At 42.5% G+C, this 19362-nt stretch overlaps 1 protein-coding gene across 4 annotated transcripts in view; it reads right to left on the bottom strand.

Annotated features, from left to right (window-relative positions):
• F5 (coagulation factor V) overlaps positions 1-19362 on the bottom strand; it is a 56690-nt gene that overhangs the window by 27346 nt on the left and 9982 nt on the right. For all 4 annotated transcript variants that reach the window (XM_016148612.2, XM_016148614.2, XM_016148613.2 and 1 more), the window contains exons 4-10: positions 11726-11938; positions 10373-10516; positions 7896-8117; positions 6486-6651; positions 2441-2618; positions 859-958; positions 242-453 (exon numbers count right to left, since the gene is read on the bottom strand). In XM_016148612.2, the coding sequence (XP_016004098.2) occupies positions 242-453; positions 859-958; positions 2441-2618; positions 6486-6651; positions 7896-8117; positions 10373-10516; positions 11726-11938 (1235 nt within the window). The remainder of the gene's footprint in view (positions 1-241; positions 454-858; positions 959-2440; positions 2619-6485; positions 6652-7895; positions 8118-10372; positions 10517-11725; positions 11939-19362) is intronic.

Here is a 19362-nt window from a genome sequence, read left to right as displayed (position 1 = left end):
CCTGTAACTAGAAACTATACCCAAATAGTTTCACACTGTAGTCTCGCCTTCTGCAGCGAGAGTCTACGATAAGACAGAGAAGTAACCAAAGGACTAAACATTATCACATTCGTGCTAAAGAGGACGACTTAATATTTTCTGTTCTCTAGAAAAACCCCATTGTTTAGGAAGAAGACCTAACCTGTTCCAGCCAGAAGAAATTCTCAGAAATTTCTGGAAGGTTTCATCAAGGACAAGATACCTGTATGCCTCGCTTGTCCAGGGACCTGCTCTTACAAATTAGGAGTAGCCCTATCAGCCCAGAGGCAGTGTCCCTCGTGATGTCCACGTTGCTGTAGTAGGGTCTCGTTAAGCACTGGGCATCATTCTCTGTGGGCTCATCTGACTCCAGGATGTTCCACTTGTAAGTATAGGTTTCCCCTGGTTGAACTGCTCTGACCATGGTGTTACTGCCTGAAAGAAAACACAATCAAAATTGTTTCAATTTGCAAAACTATTTTGTGAAAACGAATGAACGAATGAATGAATAACTGAGCCCGCATTACGACCAATTAACGTTGGGAAAGGAGTATTCTTTTTATATTAAGCTCCACTTACATGCGATCCAGAACCGTGGATCGCATGCAGTCATCAGCTGTTGCTCCACTAGAGGCCGCTATGGCACTACCAAATGACATCGTATTTTGCCACCAGCAAGGTAAACAACCCCTGGAAGCGAGCAGCTTCGGGTTGTGACTTTTAGGGCACCCTCCACGTGTACTCCCTGACCGCACACGCTCTATACTAAGCAAGAAGGACGGCAGAAAAATATGGTGGCCCCTCAGAGGTCAGTAGTTCCCAGAAGTGAAAGATTCAAACCTGAGGCGAAGGAAGAGTTGACTTCATCTTCAAAAGGAGAGAAGGTCACTCCGTGAGGGTAAATGCTGTAGACGCGGCTGGCCATATTTTTGAACACGATCTACAAAGTTAACTCAAATTCATTATTTCAGAATTTAAGGTCGATCGTGAGAATTAATAGAGGATGCCAACTTTGCACACTCGCTTGCTGAGTGGGGTGGGTTTCTGCACATGGGCACGCGTGCAAACTGGTTGTTTATCTGAGCAGCAACCTCTGCCCTCACCTGAAAGCGGCGTTCAAGAGTGTTTCACTCACACAGTAAGGCAGAAAGTGGAAAGAGAAGTCTGATCTTGGAAGTGACAGTTTCCTCACAGTGTATCACCCTCTCTAAACTGGTCCTCATCCTCCTTCGCCTCCTTCCAGCTTGGACCACATATGCCTTCAGATCTGCTCCTTCTGCCTAGACCATGATCCCCTCCCCCGGCCAGCCACATCTCCTAGGACCAGTGTCTTTAGAGCCATCTTCTTGAAGGGAATGGAAAAGAGCCAGATCCTACATTTCCAGTGATGTATGTTTAAAGTCACTCAGAGTACCTAAAGGAGATCTGAAATGGGGGAGGGGGGGCAGAGTGACAGAGAGAGGCTGCTTTCTGTCCTTCGGTTATTTTCAAATGAGCAGGATTGACCTTGTCTGTGGATATCCTCCTAGTTCACCCCATGCAGGGGTGAAGGGAGGAGCATGATTCACACGGGAGTCATAGTTAGGCTCCTTACTCTTCAAAAGAGAACCTTAATCTTATCTTCTACTTGGCTGATTGCCAAAGCACTTGGATCATCCTTTATCTGTAGATTAACTGCATTCTGGAATCTCGCCAAAGATTGGAACTTTCAATTATCTGTGTCCCAGTTCTTATAAAAACTTGATATTGTGATATAACATTTAGAGAAAACTGTCTGAAGAACACTCAGTGTTCTTGCCACATATCTAAATTTGCCTTCATCAGAGAGCAATCTTCAGAGACCTGTTTACCTGGACCCCAGTGAAGAATCGTTTTTACTCACCTGTGTTTGCTGCGATGTTCTCAGCTCTAATGAGAAATATTATTTTAAAAGGCTATGCATAATTTATTGGGATTTTATCAAGGATTTCTTCCACTGTGCCATCCCATATCCTCTTTTCAAGGATCCATGGCAGAAATTCTTCTCTAGTCTCTGTGTTTCTTTTATGACTACTGTAAATCTTGCCCTGACTCATTTCCCTTTTTACTTTGGCTGCTAGAAAGCTCAGGACAAAATTTGCAGACAACTTTATAGAAGCATATGATATGTGTTTCAATATACTTAACTTTGGTTTTAATTTTTGGCCCATATTCTCTACCCCGATTACATTGACTCTTGGTTTCATTCCCTTTAATTTGATAAACTGTCTCATTCTTTGTATTATGAGGTAGGCTATAAAGAAGTACAAATACTAAATAAAAATTACAAGTTTCATTTGAATTAAAAATTATATAGACACCTTTTCTTTTTAAAATAAACCAATACTTATAATCTCTTTCACTCTTTAATGTGTTCAGATGGTTCTATATTTCTGTTACTTACTTTGAGTGTGTCTCTGACTTGAGCTCTGATAATTGGGCCCAAGATCCCATTTTCTTTGATATTGGGATCCTCCAGGCGTTTGGTGAATGACTCATCTTGGTACTGTTTGTAGACAACCTTCTTATAGTGTTTTCCAATTTGGTTTGAGAAATTATCCAAATGCAGAGATCTGTATTTTCTTAAAGTGAAATGAAAGTTTTAAAAGATTAAATCATTTTCTCAAGTATTGATCCAAGTAGGGTGGGGGATCTCTCGTACTTAGAAGTTCTGCTATTGGATGAGCTAAAAAGCTAGTTTTCTAAAAAACTCTTAATACGATTTGCAGAGTCCTGATATCTTCTCTGTAGTTGGAGGACTGGAAACTTCTGATCTGTCTCCTCAACCATGGATAAAGTTGGAGTCATGGTGAGAAGAAACTACTTAGATCTCCTGGCACTCTGGTTGCTAGAGTGGACCTGAGCTGTCTCTGGGCAAAGGGCTACGTAGATGAAAGGATGGGACACACTGTGACTTTTTCTCAAGTCTTTTCTGTCACTTAGTTTATGGTAACTTTATTGGCTTTCCAGTTATTTCTCGATTTCTGGAAGCACTTTTGCAGTCCAGGAAGCTTTCGCTTTGGCAGACATCGTTCTGTGCTGCCGATCTACCCCGTCTACCATCCTCCCCGATCCTGTGCCAGCTGGGAAGCAGCCACCTCCCCCGTCGCCTGCAGTGCTGCGATACATGATCTGGAGGCAGCAACAAAGACCACTTTCCCCCTGGTCCTCTTTATTACCTTGGTTTGCAAAAGCAGAAGCTCCTTTGTAGAATGTATCCACTTCATGCCTTCGCTGTGCATAATAAAAAGCACTGAGTGTTGCCAGAGAGGCCTGAGTTTCTATCTCAGTTCTGTCAGTTGTTATATGATCTTGAGCAATTCCTCTTTTACTCATTTTCTCAGTTAAAATTTTTAAATGTAAATTGAAATGTTTTGGTTAGTGAAAACTCTCACGTACTAGATCCCCTCAAGCCCACCTCTCTGACCATCCCTGCATTTGTATTAATTTCATGTGTATGGTTCCAGAGAATCTATGCAAATATAACTTGCAAATGTAAATATTCTTACCCTCTCACTCTTTAACAAAAGGCAGCTGTTTATATACTCTGCTGCGCCTTGACTTTTTTTTTTTCATTTTTTTCCAGCTTTACTGAGGTATATATATGTTAGGTGTACAACATGATGATTTTTGTGTTTTTACCACACTAGTTAATAAACTCTTGCACCACCTCACGTAGTTACTATTTCTTTTTGTGTGTGGTAAGAAAACTTGAGATTTACAGTCTTAACAAATTTCAAGCATACAATACAGTATTATTAACTATAGTCACTACGATGTATATTAGGTTTCAGAGAATTTGTTATTATTTAGTGTCTTAGCATCCTTTCATTTCAACTTGAAGAACCTTCTTAGCATTTATTATAAGGCAGGTCTAGTGATGTTGAACTCCCTCAGCTTTTCTTTGTCAAGGAGAATGTGCCTCTCTCCTTACTTCTTCAGGACAGTTTTGAGGAGTAAGGTGTTGTTATCTTCGGTTGGCAGTTTTTTTCTTCTTTCGACACCTTGAATATATATCTCCTCACACTCTCCTAGCCTCCAAGGTTTCTGCTAAGAAAGCGGCTAATAGTCTTATGGAGGTTCTTTTGTATATGACAAGTTGCTTATCTCTTGTTGCATTCAGAATTCTCTCTCTTTGACTTTTGACAATTGGATTACAATGTCTTGGGGAGGGGGTGATTTTCTTTGGGTTGATCTTGCTTTGGGTAGCTCTTTTGAGCTTCATGAGTCTGTATATCCATATCCCTCCCAAGATTTGGGACATTTTCAGCCATTATCTTTAAATAAGCTTTCTGACCTTTTCTCTCCTCTTTTCCTTCAGACTCTTACAATGCATATATTAGCTCTTTAGATAATACCCCATAATTCCTGGAAGCTTTCTTCACTCTTTTTCATTCATTTTTCTTCCTGTTCATGTAACTGGATAATTTCAAATGACCTGTCTTTGAGTTTGCTGAATCTTTCTTCTGCATCATCGAGTCTGCTCTTAAAGCCCTTTATTGAATTTTTCAGTTCTGTCATTGCGTTCTTCAGCTCCAGGATTTCTGCTTGGTTATTTTTTTACGGTTTCTATTTCTTTATTAAACTTCTCATTTTGTTTGTGTATTGTTTTCCTGGTTTTGTTTAGTTGCCTATCTGTGTTCTCTTGCACCTCACTGAGCTTTTTGAAAGATGATTGTTTTCAATTATTTGTTAGGCAATTTGTAGATCTCCACTTCTTTCATGTCAGTTACTGAAGCGTTATTAGTTTCTTTGATGGTATCATATTTGCGATTTGCATAGCTTTGTATTGGTGTCTGTGTGTTCGAAGAAGCAAACAGACTCTTTCAGGCTTTACAGGCTGATTTTGGCAGGTAAAGACCTTCTTCTGTCAGGCCTCTGGGATCACAGTTGAGTCAGGCTGGAATCAGGCCACGTGGCTGCTGGTGGGCCCACAGTGGCATCTGTAGTTGGCAAGCCTTTACCAAGGGCTAAGGTGGGCATGGATCCTGTATGGTCCCTGGGAAGATGGGACTGCCTCCAGGACCTTAGTCGGTAGCTGCAACAATGGTCCACTTCAAGGTCCTCAGTTGAGTTTGCAAATGGTGGGCCTGTTACCAGGTGTGTAGATGGGTATGGCTCCCATCTGGTCCTTGGGAGGGCTCCCACCAGGTCACTGGGTAGGTCCCTGGGCGAGCAGTACTGTTTCTGGACAGCAGTTGGGAGGGTTGGAGCTGGGTGACTTCAAGTTCTGCAGTGGGACAAGGTCTGCAGGCCAGCCTTCAGGGTCATGGACAGATGTGACTTCGTCTGGGTCCTTTATCAAATAGTGTTGTAGCAGGGCCAAGGCCAAGTCAGGCTGTAAATGAATCTATACGGGTCTGTAACCGGAACCACAGTCAGCAAACCTATCACCTGAGCATGGACTTGCTTCTCAAAACAGGCCTCCTTGGGCTTGGCTTTCATTGGGATTTTGCAAGTTCCTGCCTGGATTCCAAAGCTCTCACAAAGGCACTTTTGTTTATGGATGGCTGCCAAGTTATTGTTGCTGTGGGGGATACGAGTTGGGGACCTCCTATCCTGCCATCTGACTCCCTGATATTTAATTTAATAATATATCGGAGAACTTTTAATATTAGTACAGAGAGCATGTTTGTATCCTTTTTAAGCAGATGCACAGTATTCCATGTATGGATATACCATAATTTATTAAACCAGTTTCCTATTGATGGACATGTTGGGTCGTTTCCAGTCTTTTGCCACTACTAACAGTACAGCACTGAGTATCTTGTACGTACATAATTTCACCTGCAAACGCGTAGATTCCCAGGGTGCAGTTGCTGGGTCAAAGGGTGTAGGCATTTATAATTTTGGTAGTGCCAAATTATCCTTTAGACTGGCTCTTCCGGTTTACTCTTCTATCATCAATACACGAGGGTTCTTGTTCCTCACGGCCTCGCCGACAGATCCGTAACATACTCACCTGGACTGTGAGTATGCTAGGTGAAAATCAGTGTCTCAGAGAGGTTTAATTTGCATTTCTCTTATTGTAAACGAGCTTGACTATTTTTCATGTGTTTAAGATAAATCTGAATTTTTAAATTTCTTAATCTCTTTGACCTATTTACAAACCTACAAAATAGACAAGAGCTATTTCTAACTTTGGAGTTAAAGTGAGCTCTTACGAAGAGGTTAGCATAATGCTTGGCAGCAGCAAGCATTTACCAAGGGGTAGCAGCGGCGGCGGCTGCTGCTGCTGCTGCTGCTACTATTATTTTCATTATTATTAATTAATTTCCCTTGGTGAGTCTGGAGTAATTCCAGATTGATTTCAACAAGAAGACCTGAATGGAATTCAAAACACATATTCCCTTGATAGTTGTCAACTCATGACATTTCACCCCACACATGCAGGACCCTGTGGAACATGTCCCGAACCTTCGCACAGTGGTAAGAACCCCGACACTCACTTGTCCATGGTCGCTGGTATCACAGGTGCGTAGTCCCAGATGACTTCCTCCGCCGCGATGAAGTATTCCCACCTCTTCATGTGCCGCCTCTGCTCGCGAGTTAGCGTCTTAACTTTCCTGGTTTTCTTTGCGCAGTTTTTAATGTCTATGTAAGCCTGCATCCCAGCTGAGTTAGCACATAAAGACAGTGAAAGCATTTGAGAGAAGAAATTAAGGGTGATTAACCTGTGTATCTTTTAAGTAAATTTGTAGAAGCTTTAAATAATAACAGCGAAAGTAAAGCCCAGGCTCAAGTGTCGAACATTTTGGTTTGTGGCTGTGGAGATAAGGCATGGATGAAAAGCAAGGGGAGAGAGGCTGGGTTAGGGAGAGTACTTAGAAAGATTTCTGCTGGTTCTTCCCGAGCAGGAGCATTCGTAATTTCCAGACCCTTACAACCTTATCATTTAGGTCTTGTTGATTCCTCGTTTTTCCTGTCAGCTGTCCTTTTAGTTGTAAAATGAAAATAAGACTAGTAAATACTGTACAAAACTGTTGTTAAAAATTAAATAAGTTAATACAAAAAGGACTTGAGTTCAATAATGTTCATTTATTGTTGTTCTTATTTGGAACTCTCTCTTCTAGGGATGTTGTGACAATTTCGTTACTTCAAATATAATTTTGACTGCTCATCATGAAAAGAAAATGAAATGACCCATAAAGTCAATCTTTCCTATGGGTTTTGCTTATATATATATTATTTTGGTGACATTTCCTACAGCAATACTATTTACTTACATTTTGGTCTCTGTTTACAGCAGTCTTGAAGCACCAATGTGTACTAGAACAGTGGTTATTTTGTTTATGGGGGACCACATAACATCGTGGGCTGACATTTCACCAGTGTGCTCAGACACCCACTCCTCGGCCGTGGGATTTTTGTGTTTGACCCATTGGGTTCGCATCCATTGGGTCCCCCTTTGTGCCAATCTTTGTGCTCATCTTGCTATAAAAGATAACCTTTTCATGTTACAACTTCGGTATTTTCTATAACTTGGTGCTTCTGTAAATTTGCAGATGTTTGTCTTATTCTAACATTCAGGTCTTTTCCTTTAGCTACATATTAAATACCCTAAGAAAGAATCTCTATATGTATGTGTTAGTTTCCTTCCTCCTTTTTCCTTTCAAGGAAGTAGAGACCTCTTCAGCTTTTGCTTCATTTTTAAAAATCTTTGTCAATTCCTCCACTTCCTCCATCTCCAACTAAGGTTATAAATCTAAAAGAGGAGAATCTAAATTCTGTTCTCGGGGACCAAGTTATGAATATCTGGAATGTGGGAGGCTTGAAAAGGCACAGGAGAAGGAGAGAGTTAGTGCCTGGGAAGAAAGGATCCTGCATTCATAAGCTAGACTGTCGGAAGAGTTTCTTGCCTTGAAAATGCTTTGGGATGAGAGAAGATATTGTCCACTTTCCCTCTGGGCTCGCAGTCATGTTCGCAGTGGTGGACGTAGCACTGATGAGGGTGATGGCCGAGATCTTATGATGGTTCTGCTCCAGGACCTGGCCATTGAAATGAATGGAGAACAGTTCCGGGCCAGAGCTCATTCCAATCAGATGCCAGCTGATGTGGTCATGGGCACAAACTGTTATATCTGAGAGAAAGGAAGAGATGGGACCAACACAGGCCGTCAGCACTCAGATACGTGCTGAGCACCTGCTACGCATCGCCATTGTGCAGGGGTCGGAAGTCTAGACACTCTGACTGTGGTTCCCACCCTGGAAAAGCAGATGTCTAAGTGATGGGCCGACGAGCCGTCATGATTTATTGCAGTAAGAGGTACCACGGAGGTAGGAATAGAGCCCAGAGATGGGGGATGTTGGCTCAGAAATGGGTTGCTCAGTGATAGGCCAACAGAGGGAACGGAGTAGGTGGCCAGCAATCCTGGTTTGCCAGGGACCGAGGTGTTTCCCAGGATGCAGGATTTTCAGTGTTGGAACTAGGGCAGGCCTGGGCAGGCCTGGGCAGCTGGTCACTCTGGAACCAATCTGGCCTCAGCTGGAGGGGGTCGCCAGAGCCGGCAGTAGGGCAGAGTTCAAGAGCCCAATCCTGTCAGCTAGATGGAGGTCAGAGCTCTGCCTAAAAGGAAGGAGATGTGAAGATAATTTAAGGATTTTATATGGCTTCTGTACCCACTCGTTGATCGTTTTAAGGACAAGGCAGTTAGTTACTCTGTGGGTTACAGGCTTTTCTTAAAAATGCAGTGGAGCATTTCATGGTTGGAGTAAGGAGAACAGCACAAAAGCTCAGTTTTGCTCCTCCTTGGTTTCTGCAGTGACTGGGGAAACGCACATTAGCTCTGTGGGAGCTTCCGGCCCTGGCTTCTGCCCTTGGTATGGGTTTTACATTTCAGATCCATAATCACTAGATTCCAGACCATGGGGCTGAGCTTCGGTGCCCACAGAGGGGCTGAGGGCCTAGTCTTTTTCAGCAGGCCGCGGTAGCAAGGCAGGGGTTTCTGACATCACAGGGGAGAATGAGAGGCTAGACAGGAGGCTGTGGTGGAAGCATTTTGCCATCCCAAAGGGATGCTCCAATTGAGTTGAGCGTTTAATATATCTGTATCGGCATTTATTACATTGATTCAGTAAGGCGGTTTTACAAGCATTAACTTCTCTCAGTTTCTATCCTGCCCCCCCAACTGTTCTCTTTCCAACCATAAATTCATATACTCTATGCCCTGGTCAAATTATTAATTTTTATTTTTTGGGCATGTGGTTTGTTTTTTTGAGCTTCTATGTATTTACACAGATGATTCCCTCTGTCAGGACACAGATACAATCTCTCTTTTGACTACTTCTCTCTAAGTCCCTTAGCACTGGACATGCTACTTTCTATGTTTTAAAAAAAATTATTAAACATCCCCTGTACCAGGTTGATTTTTGTAAGTTAGCACAGGGAGATAACTGCCTGCCGAGGACCACACTAAGGCAGAGAGATGGGCAGGGTTTGAACTTAGGTCTCTTAAGGTAGATGCCAGTTTAAGTTTTGGACCTCTGAATCAAAGCCCAGAGTCATCTGAGTGTGTGCAATAATAACACGTGGGAAGAGGAGCCAAATGAAAGAGAATGCAGTTTAAAAGCAGCGTCAGAGCCTCAACTCTTGCCAAATTTTGTTTTTTAGTAAGTGAAACCATTCGTGATTTTCAGGTACAGCGAATCATCTCTGAGAAGCTTAGTGTTTTGAATGGTTTACTTAATAAAGTAGTACTTTAATTTTTCTTTGTTTCCCCTCGGAATCTTTGGTTCTAAGGCATTTTTAGCAGATAGAAATGGTTTGATCGGAAGCCAGTTTTCTTCTCTTTATAGTTCCTAAGATGTTGCTCTTTTGAAAGAGTCGGTGTGCAGATGGAAAGAGAAAACATCCTATGTGCCTTTGGATATTACTCATCTGTCACCTTTTGAAATGTCAATAGTATTTTTGTATGTTAGATATTTCTCCTAATCTTCTGTTCATCTCCAGTGTATCTTTATTGAATTCTTCCTGTTGACTCTTTCTGCTAGGAGTTGACCTTGAACTTCTGTCCTATAAAGCTTCCACTGCGGAAGAAGGCATGACCCTAGAACTCACCGAAAGAGATTGAGCTGATATCCTAGAAGTCTTCCGGGAGACGCAGGTCAAAGTGAAACCCACTCAGAACACTACTTCTAATAAGGCTGCATACTCCTTCACTTACGTAGTTTCCAATTTACCAGTTATGCTTGCCCGTTAGAAAAAGAGATGAGAAAACCTTGAGAACCACCGAGCTAGATTATATCACCTTCCTGATTAAGAGTTGAAAAACAGTGAGTATGGTCGGCTTCCCAAGTGCCGTGAGGAAAGTGGCGGGGCGCACGGCCCACGCCCTACCTGGCATCGTCCCGTTCACGTAGCCGTTGACCGTGTACATTAGCGACGGCGACGGGCTCCAGCTCTTGCTTTCATCGAACACAGCGAACATCAGCACGTGCTGCTTGTCAAACATCTTCTGAATCCCATCCTCGGTTAGGGTGCCTGCGAAAGGAGACACCTACCTGTCAGTAGCGCCCCAGGTAGAAGACTCTCATGTGCTATTCCCGGATAACAAAGGGTTTAAGGCCAGCAACCAATCATAATGGCATCAAATTGAAAAAGTTCTTACTTTTAAACAATAGCATCTTTATCAAGTAATGATGATCGGGGGGGTTATCAAAATCTTGGTGCCACACTGCATGTTTTCTCTGGCCCCTCACAGCCTCGCGGAATGGGGCTTTAAAGGCAAATGTGATCTGGCGCAGAGAGAACACTTGGTGGCTGTCGAGGCTTTCGGAGAAGTATCCATGTCCTCCAGGGTCAGGAGGCCGGTACATAGGCACCAAGCTCAGCTGGGAGAAGCATCACTCTCCAAGTTTGATACAGCCGTCCTGTGTGTACATGGTATGGCACACTAGAGAACTGGTTGCAAGGGTCAAGGTCAGTCCATTCTCATATGAGGAAAAAGTGCAGCCGAAATAAAGCTTTTTATAAGTTTTAATTTCTTTTAGTGCAATCATAACATCCTCTATATACCAGGCAATGAAAACACGTATATGTGTAGTGAATTGATGACTTAGGAATTTATGCGCATACGTCAGAGAGATGATGAGTCCATCACATTTTTTTCTACAGCGCAGTTTGTTGTGGTTGTTTGTTTGTTTTCCTGAAGGATGAGCTGAATTCCTCTGAGGTAAAACGAAAATCCAAGCTTGCTCCTAAGAAGCCCAGCTAATGAAATTTCTTAAAAAGCAAGTTGGATGTGTTTGCACCCTACCCCCCAAAGGGTTTTACAAGAGAAGAAGCTAGAGTTTTGTGTGTGTGTAGGCCAGATCGCCAGCCCAAACCTCCGATGTCAGTCACAACTCTTTCCAAGCACTCCCATCAGGGCACAGGCTGCTGGACACTTTCAAAGTGACTTGGCCTCGAGGTGAACGTTACGGATCCTGCAGGCATGGCATCAGGACAGGGACCTACTCGGGAGGCTCCAGGACTGAGATGAAGGAGGGGTTGTAAGAGACAGGAGGATTCCGAACCCTCAGATACCAATGTCCCACAGCGGTCTGGCGTCCGCGCCCCTCTCCCTCCGCTTGGACTACAGAAAGGCTCCCAGGGTCTCCCAAGCCTCATTCCCTTAGAGTACTCCTTAGCACCCCAACTCCTTTGCTGTCGTTCATGTTTGTTTGTTTGTTTGTGTGTGTGTTTTTTTACCTTTCTTACAAATAAGCAGAGGTCCAATCAGCCCAGAGTTGAAGTCCTGTATCAGATTTTCGTAAGAGTAGTAGATGTATGTGAGACATGGTGGGTCGTCGTGTGTGGGCCCACTGTCCTCACTGATCACCCACTCATAGGTGTACTCTCGGCCCGGGGCGACGGCATCATCCATCTTCTCTGCAGAGGATGTGTGGTCAGCGTAGGAAGCACCTGGAGAAGTGAAAGTTATCAAAACATCCGGACAGGTTGTGAGGGCTGCCTGGGCATCATTTTCACATCTGGGGGAACGTAAGATCTCTGTAGAGGCGTGTGTGCCTCTTTATAGCGACCCTCTGTCATTTGGAAAGAGGCACATTATATTCACTCCTATGTCCGTGTAATTATAAAGGCTTTGAGTTCTTGGCCATCTAAGGGAATAGGAAGTGTTCCTAGTACGTTATTGGAACTTTAGATGTCTTACTTTGGTCTTTCGTGCACCCCAAACCCCACCATTAACACTTTCATGTATGCTCATCTTTCTCTGCGAGCGGGCGAGGGGGAGGGTGTAGAAATCGGTCTTCCTTATTGGAAAGATGGAACTGAGATTCTGAAGATTAAAAGAGGGCAGAGGGTTGGGTGCAGCTTTCAACAACAAAAGGAAGATGTGGCTAGAAATGGAGCAGGTGAGGTCAGGAAGGGGAGAGATCAGTGTCGTAGACACTGTAGGCGGTGGGCAGCTTCTCCTGTCTGAGGCAGTCCTCATTTAACTGGGTGAGAGTTTCACTATTATCGACTGGTGCCAGAATTTCTCTTTGGGATAAAATTATTTTTATTTGGTTCAACAGCTTGATAAATTTCTTAAGGTGAAGTTGAGACCATCAGAGTGTGGATGCAGGCCAACAATAAGGATTAAAAACAACCTAAAACGCTTTGCATGATGGAATAAGGGTCTAGAGGGAACTCTTCTTACTTAAGTGACTATACTTTAGGAAACAGACGTGCTTAATTTTTTCTTTCCCTTTTCCTTCTCTCTCTCTCTCTCTCTCTCTCCCCCCCATCCTCCTACCTGTATATATTACACACAATAAAACTTACCAATTTTACATATACTATTTGCCGACAAACGTGTACAGTCCTGTAACTATCAAGGATTAAATCTACCATACTGCTCTTGTTTTCTATTTGTCCATCTGAGTTTTGTTCTTTTTTTTTTCTCTTTTCTTTCCTGCCTTCTTCTGGATTGAGTATTTTTTATCATTCCTTTTTCTCTCCACTGTTGGCTTTTTAGCCTTGCTTTGTTTCCCACCCTGGAGACAGAATGATCCCTTAAAACCCCACATCTTATTTTGCCATGTTCCTGCTTAAAATCTTGACAGTGGCTTCTTATATCATAAAATCCTTAGCATGGACCACAGCCCGTGTGCGATCTATCCCCACTTCTCTCTCCACGCTCATCACGTGTGGCCCTTTCCCTGTATACTGTGTATCAGTCACTCGGGCGCCCATTGGGTTCCCCGTGCACGCCAAGTTCCATCTTACCTCAGGGCCTTTGCACATACTGTTCCCTCTGTCTGTGTGCTTTTCCTCCCTTTCTTCCTTTGGATAAATGTGTGCCCATCCTTCAGATGTCAACCTAAATGTAAGCTTGTTGCTTCCCCGATTGCTGAATGCACTATGCACTCATCACAATGTGTAATCAAATATGTGTGGTATTGGATGATGAGCTCCGCTTCATCCTGCTGGATAATGCTTGTCCGCATCCTGCACATAATGTTACCAGAGCATGAGCTCCCCAAAGGCAGTGCTGGGCTGTGTGTCTTAGTATCTCTGGGGCCTCTCAGTACCTGGCATGGGCAAGATGCTCAAAGAATGTTTATGGAAACCTTAAGATCTAAGGTCCTGTGGGCCAGAGCTGAGGTCATCCAGTCTTATCCCATGGGTGTGTTTTGTTAAGATTGCATGATATCGAAACAAATTTAATGCCAACATTAACAACACAGAAATATTATATTGGAATCTAGATTGCTGGTTTCTCTTAAAAAACGAATAAATAAAACTTGGACATCTGGTGACACTGGGCCAAACTCCTGCATAGAATTTGGCTGGACCTGAGTCCTGACTGACCCCTTCAGGAAGGTCACTGGCTCTCTGATCACCAGTCCCCACTGCACTAACATTTTTCATTGAATTTCCCTCCTGGTTTCTGCAAGTATTTGAGTTTGTGACCCTTGTGCTGGTAAAAAGCTTAACATGGGATTCTGTTGTATCTATTTTTCCCCCCAAAGGTAGTTTAATATTAATAACCAATATTCACTATGGGCTAGACTTTCACTCTATTGATAAACAAGGATTCGATTATTAAAATTATCAGGAGTTGAAAATATTAAAAGCTTAAATAACTTCCTGTAAATAATAATATTCCAGTCTAAATCAACAAGAAGAAAGCATTTATGAGAAAGAGACTCTGCTAATAAACAGGAAAGATTATCTCTGCAAAGTTGCAAAATAGCTTTTGTGGCAAAGCACGAACAGGACTGATAAGGACAGGCACCCTCTCAGGTCAAACCTTGTCTGTTGACAGGAACTTGCGTGGCCAGTCGTTGACTAGGCCTGTCCTGACTCGAGCATGCCGGCCCCTAGTCATGGCTTCGTGCTTTGCAGCCTCTAAAGTTAAAAAACGATGTTTCTGGACACAATGCTTCTACTGCTCCAGGTGTTAAAACAGCACAGGGGATTCCCATAGCAGAAAACGCCATTCTTTCCCTCGCCTTCACGAGCTCTCCAAAGGACAAAATGTGATACTCTTTGTAGGGTGAGAGAGAACTCTTAAAGTTCTTCCTCTCTTTGGATAAAGGTGTGCTCATCCTTCAGATATTAGCTTAAATGTCAGCTTACTCATTCCCCGATCTCTGATTATATATATCACAGTATAGAGATGTATATGTATGCATATCATCTATGTATATATGTATAGATACACATATATAATAGCATTCATCATAGTTTTTATTAAATATTTATGATATTATACGATTATGATACTTTCTCCTGCTAGAATGTGGGAGAAAGCACATGAGGTTTGGGGTCAGAACTGAAATTTCTTGTACCACTTGCTAACGGTGTGAATTTGAGAAAGTTTCTTAACCTCCCTCTTAGCCTCAAGTTTTCTCATTCATAACTCGATATGATCCTTTTTCTAGCAATAATATTATCCTTTTTAATGGGTTATGAGAACCAGAAAGAATTTGCAAAATGGCGCCTAACCGGTGCTGTGGCAGGCTGTGGTGATACACTTCAGTACTGGGGTTATTACTTTCCCAGCCATTTTGCAGTTAATACAGCCTCTTTCTGTACGTTTTACTTCCAGTAAGATGTATCTTAAGAGTTCTTGAGTTCTCTTAGTAAATGTGAGAGAGATTGAGGTGATGATCTATTCTAAAGGTGATAAAACCTGCTCATAAGCTTAGGTAACTGCTCACAATCACCAGTAAAATTAATAAATTTCAGAGCAAGGGGAAATTAACATGCAGCCTCCACTTCCAGTCCTCAGTCCCTTGGTTGAGTTCAGTAACCGTCATCACCCTTATCATCATCATCATCACTGTCATCACTGCCGTCACCATCACCATCATCATCATCATCTGTGTTCCAGGCTGTGTGCTAGTCACCAGAGCACAAGTGTAAAAGAGAAACAGCCTGAGACCCTGAGGGGCCCACAGCCCACTTGACAGTGAGGGTACATGCTGGCACCCTAGTTGTGGTAGATTTCACCTCTAGATTTCTTCTAGGGCCACTTTGGCGGAGACACCACAAGTAGAACACATTGTTCATCTGCGAGAACCACCAATATAAATATCTAAGAATCACCTGACGGGCTCTGTACGACACATGCTACCTACAGCAGCATGACTGATTTTGCAATGATATCAAACTTATTTTTAAATGGTCAGGGTTCCACATCCAGGTTTACTTGAACAAATAGTAGTTTTTAAATGTCCATCTAGTTGATCGAAGTAATTTACTGAGAATTTCACATTCATATGTTAAAAATAAGATAAAATCCAAATGATCGGATGAATGATTTAATTACATTTACTACTATTAAAAGGTGAATCATGGGCATCTTGAAACAAATAAAGATTTGTACATGGGGTTAGATCCTGTAGTTATATTTAGTGAGGATTACTAATGAGATAGTTTGGGGATAATTTTAGCAATGCTTTTTTTTTTTTTTTTTTTTTTTACTTCAAAGGATTTTATTTAACCTTTAATTTAGAACAAAATATGCATGTTGTGTCTTTGATTTTGCAACCCGCATAATATAAGGCGTGAAATATAAACAGCTATTTAGGGGAAGCATGTATGAAATGCATTTTTGGTAAATCTAATTTTGACTTTGCAATCAAAATAAGTTAAAAGTCAACTAAAAAGAGGAGAAATGGACAGGAAAGACTTTTATGCTGGAGCACAAAGAGTCCTTGTTCAGATTCTCGCTAGAATAAATTCTATCGCTTCTCGGCCTTTCGGCCAAGATCAAGTGCAGACTAAATTCTTTGCGGCAGGGCAGCCCTTCATTCTATGTTTTCTTAGTTCTGTCCGCTTCCTGCTCAATCCACAGTCAGCTTTGTAATTGGTTTACTCTTGTCCTGATGAACTAATTACTTGCCAAAAGGCTCTCAGTATTTTTTTTTTTTCTTCCTCAAATGTAAAATGGTGTGGACCAGCTTTGGGAAAGTGAAATTACATAAAGAGCCACTTTGGTCACCCATCTGAGTGCCCATTCATGAAACCCTCCCTTGTTATTTATTTATTTTTTTGAACAGCTCTTTTCCTCTCCATTTAATAAACTTAGTGAATGCTTCACTGTGCATTTAAAGATTCAGAACATTCTTTTAGATGTTCTAATTTAGATAATGAGCAAATTAGAATGTCGATGTGTTATAAAGAGGCTGGTACCGTTGCACAGGGCATGCGATCTCTTTTGAAGAGAAGTTCACACTTTTCAGATTAATGAGGATTGTCATAGTAGCCATAACTGTTTGTTTTAGGTATTTATCATATACTCAAAGAAGTTTCTATACAAGGCCAAAATATTCAGATGAAAAGTGAAAAATGTAATTGTCTACATTATGTCAAACATTGGAATGCTTTGAGAAAAATGAGAAGACTGTTTTCACATAGAGAATTTGGCAACACTTAGATGCAAAGAACAATCTCTGGTGGAAATTATTTTTTATTTTTCTACTGGGAGAGTTAGCTTCTCAGCAGATAGCTGAATATTACAGAACTAATTTTCTGATATAATGCTTATAATGTAACTCAGATACTTAAAATGAGAATATAAATCAAATAAAATGATATTAAGATTCACTGTGAAACAAATTTTTAAAAGTAATTGCACAAGGAACTTCAGAGATCTTAATGGACAACAGAAGTTGCTTGAAGTTTCCTCATTACAGTCAATGCATGTTTGTTACAGAGTTCTTGACATTTTAGCTTCAAATCACAATTCTTTTAGTGATTGAAAGGTTTAAAATGATTAGGTATGGTTGCGGCTGCAGTTTAAAACATATTCCTATTAAATACATCTCTAAAGGAAACATCCTTGTAAGCACTTTTGAAAATCACGGTTTGTCCGTCCTGTTAGAATGGTTCCTCGTCCCTGCCCTATGTACCCTTGAGGTTTCTCTGGGGAGGGCGTGCAGCTCGGGGTAGTTGGGAAACACCAAGGTGTTTATGTCAGATGCTGCCAGTTTATGGATTAAAGGCCAGCGTGAGACTTCCACTCTAAGTGCAGTAACGACTTCCTGGCCAGAACTCAGATTTCCAACCATTTGAACTAAAGCGTAGCCAAGAGTTCAAAAAGCAACAAGGCTCCTGGGTACCTCTGGTTAGAAAACGATGTGCAAGATCCAGGAAGGAAGCTCAGTGTCTTCGCCTGTAAATCATACTGTAGACAAGGGAAGCTTTCATTTCGAGTCTGTTTGCTCTTAGACTGCATGCAGTGTGAACGTTTTGTGGCTATCTGTAAAATCTCACAGGAGGTTGGAAGTAATGGTTTAAGAAAGAATTAGAATTTTGCTTCTCATCTCCTGTTTTAAAAGGGTCTGGAGAAGTATGACATTTAGAAAAATTTGTGCCCGAAGTGATTAAAAGATGGTATCCTAGACACTTGAAGAAGTAAACCTGAAACTATCTGGAAAGTGTAATTATTCAAAATGACTCACTCCTTATGTGCTTTGGATACCTGAGGCTTTCTGTGCAAGTTAATTCATTCCGACATCTAAATTCAATGGGAGAATTTTCATTCGAGTAGAAATAAAATAATGAGCACTATCCACTGCTAAGGCCTTCATTCAGTCTAGGCTTCTGGGCACAAAACATAATGCCTGCACTAAAAATAACCATGAAGTAACCCCGGCGGCAACAGCTATCATTGTATGCCAGCTATGTGCCTAGAACTTTCCTTATCTTGTGACTGATCCTGGCGATAATCTTAGATAGGAGGCATCACTGTCCCCATTTTATAGATACGAAACTGAGGGTTAGCGGTAAAGAAAATCGCCAAAGCTAGTTAGGGTTCAAATGGAGGACATTCTGTCTCTCAAGCCAGCATCCCTTCCACGGCCGTCGTTTCCTTCTGGCTGGGGAGAGCAGGCCTCCAGATGCCTGGTGGGGCTCGAGGATCAAGCCCCAGATAAGGAGGTTGCTGTCGAGGTCGGCTCCTCTGCGTCTTAGCTCCAGCAGCCGCACAGGCAAGCACTGAGTCATCTCTCAGACCTGTTACTGTCTTAACCTCCCAGCATCCATCTCTCAGACATCTCCCCCTCAGGCGAAGAGGTCTGGACTCTCATGTAGCTGGCTCAGCATGTAATTAGTTTATCTCCACTCCTAAAAATATCATTCAAACTACCGAGGGAGGCTCTAGGCGAAGGTGAGCCAGACGCGAAGGAGATGTTTTATTTTAATGCAGAAAGCACAGTAAAATGGACAGAGGCTTGTCCTTGGCCATGAAGAACACTCTCCCCCTTTACTAGGTTTGTATCTCATTTCCAAGACAGACTCTGACTGTCCCCACCAGTCTGTAAGTACCTTTCTCAGATTCATGCAACCAGGGGCCAGTGGAAGTGGTGGGAGCACTGTGAGGGACTGGTCATGACCGACTGCTGGCTGCGGGGCAGCGTAGGGACAGATCAACAGTGAAGGAAGGGGGACAGTGTCGCAAGGTTCACTTCCTGTGCAAACAGGCCCGCTTGGAATACAAAGTCCACGGCACTCGCCTCCCACGTTTGGAATGGAACCTGCACAGGACATTGTGAGGGTTCCTCCCTCCAGCATTATGGCGCGGAGGTCCCAACGCAGTCATCTGGAAGGCTCATCGTAGGCGAAGTGCTTGCTCTACGCCACTGTACGGTTTTAGGGACGTACGAGACCCCTGCGCATGCTGCCTCACCAGAGTCTGGCCAGATGGCCTCCTTAAGATGCCTGCAGTTTCACAGTTAATGTTTCATTGCTTTTCCTCAAGACAAAGTTGAGGTGCTAAGGCAGATACTCCTGGGGAGGGTAGTTCGTTGACCTAGTATCGGTCCTTATACCATCATCGGAATGAGTTCGACAGTAATTTACATAGGAAATAATACATGTAAAAGTCACTT

This window comes from Rousettus aegyptiacus, unplaced genomic scaffold, assembly GCF_014176215.1.
Source record: "Rousettus aegyptiacus isolate mRouAeg1 unplaced genomic scaffold, mRouAeg1.p scaffold_m13_p_17, whole genome shotgun sequence".
Lineage (NCBI taxonomy): Eukaryota > Metazoa > Chordata > Mammalia > Chiroptera > Pteropodidae > Rousettus > Rousettus aegyptiacus.
Note: the sequence above shows the minus strand (reverse complement) of the source record. Positions and strands in the feature narration are given on the sequence as shown.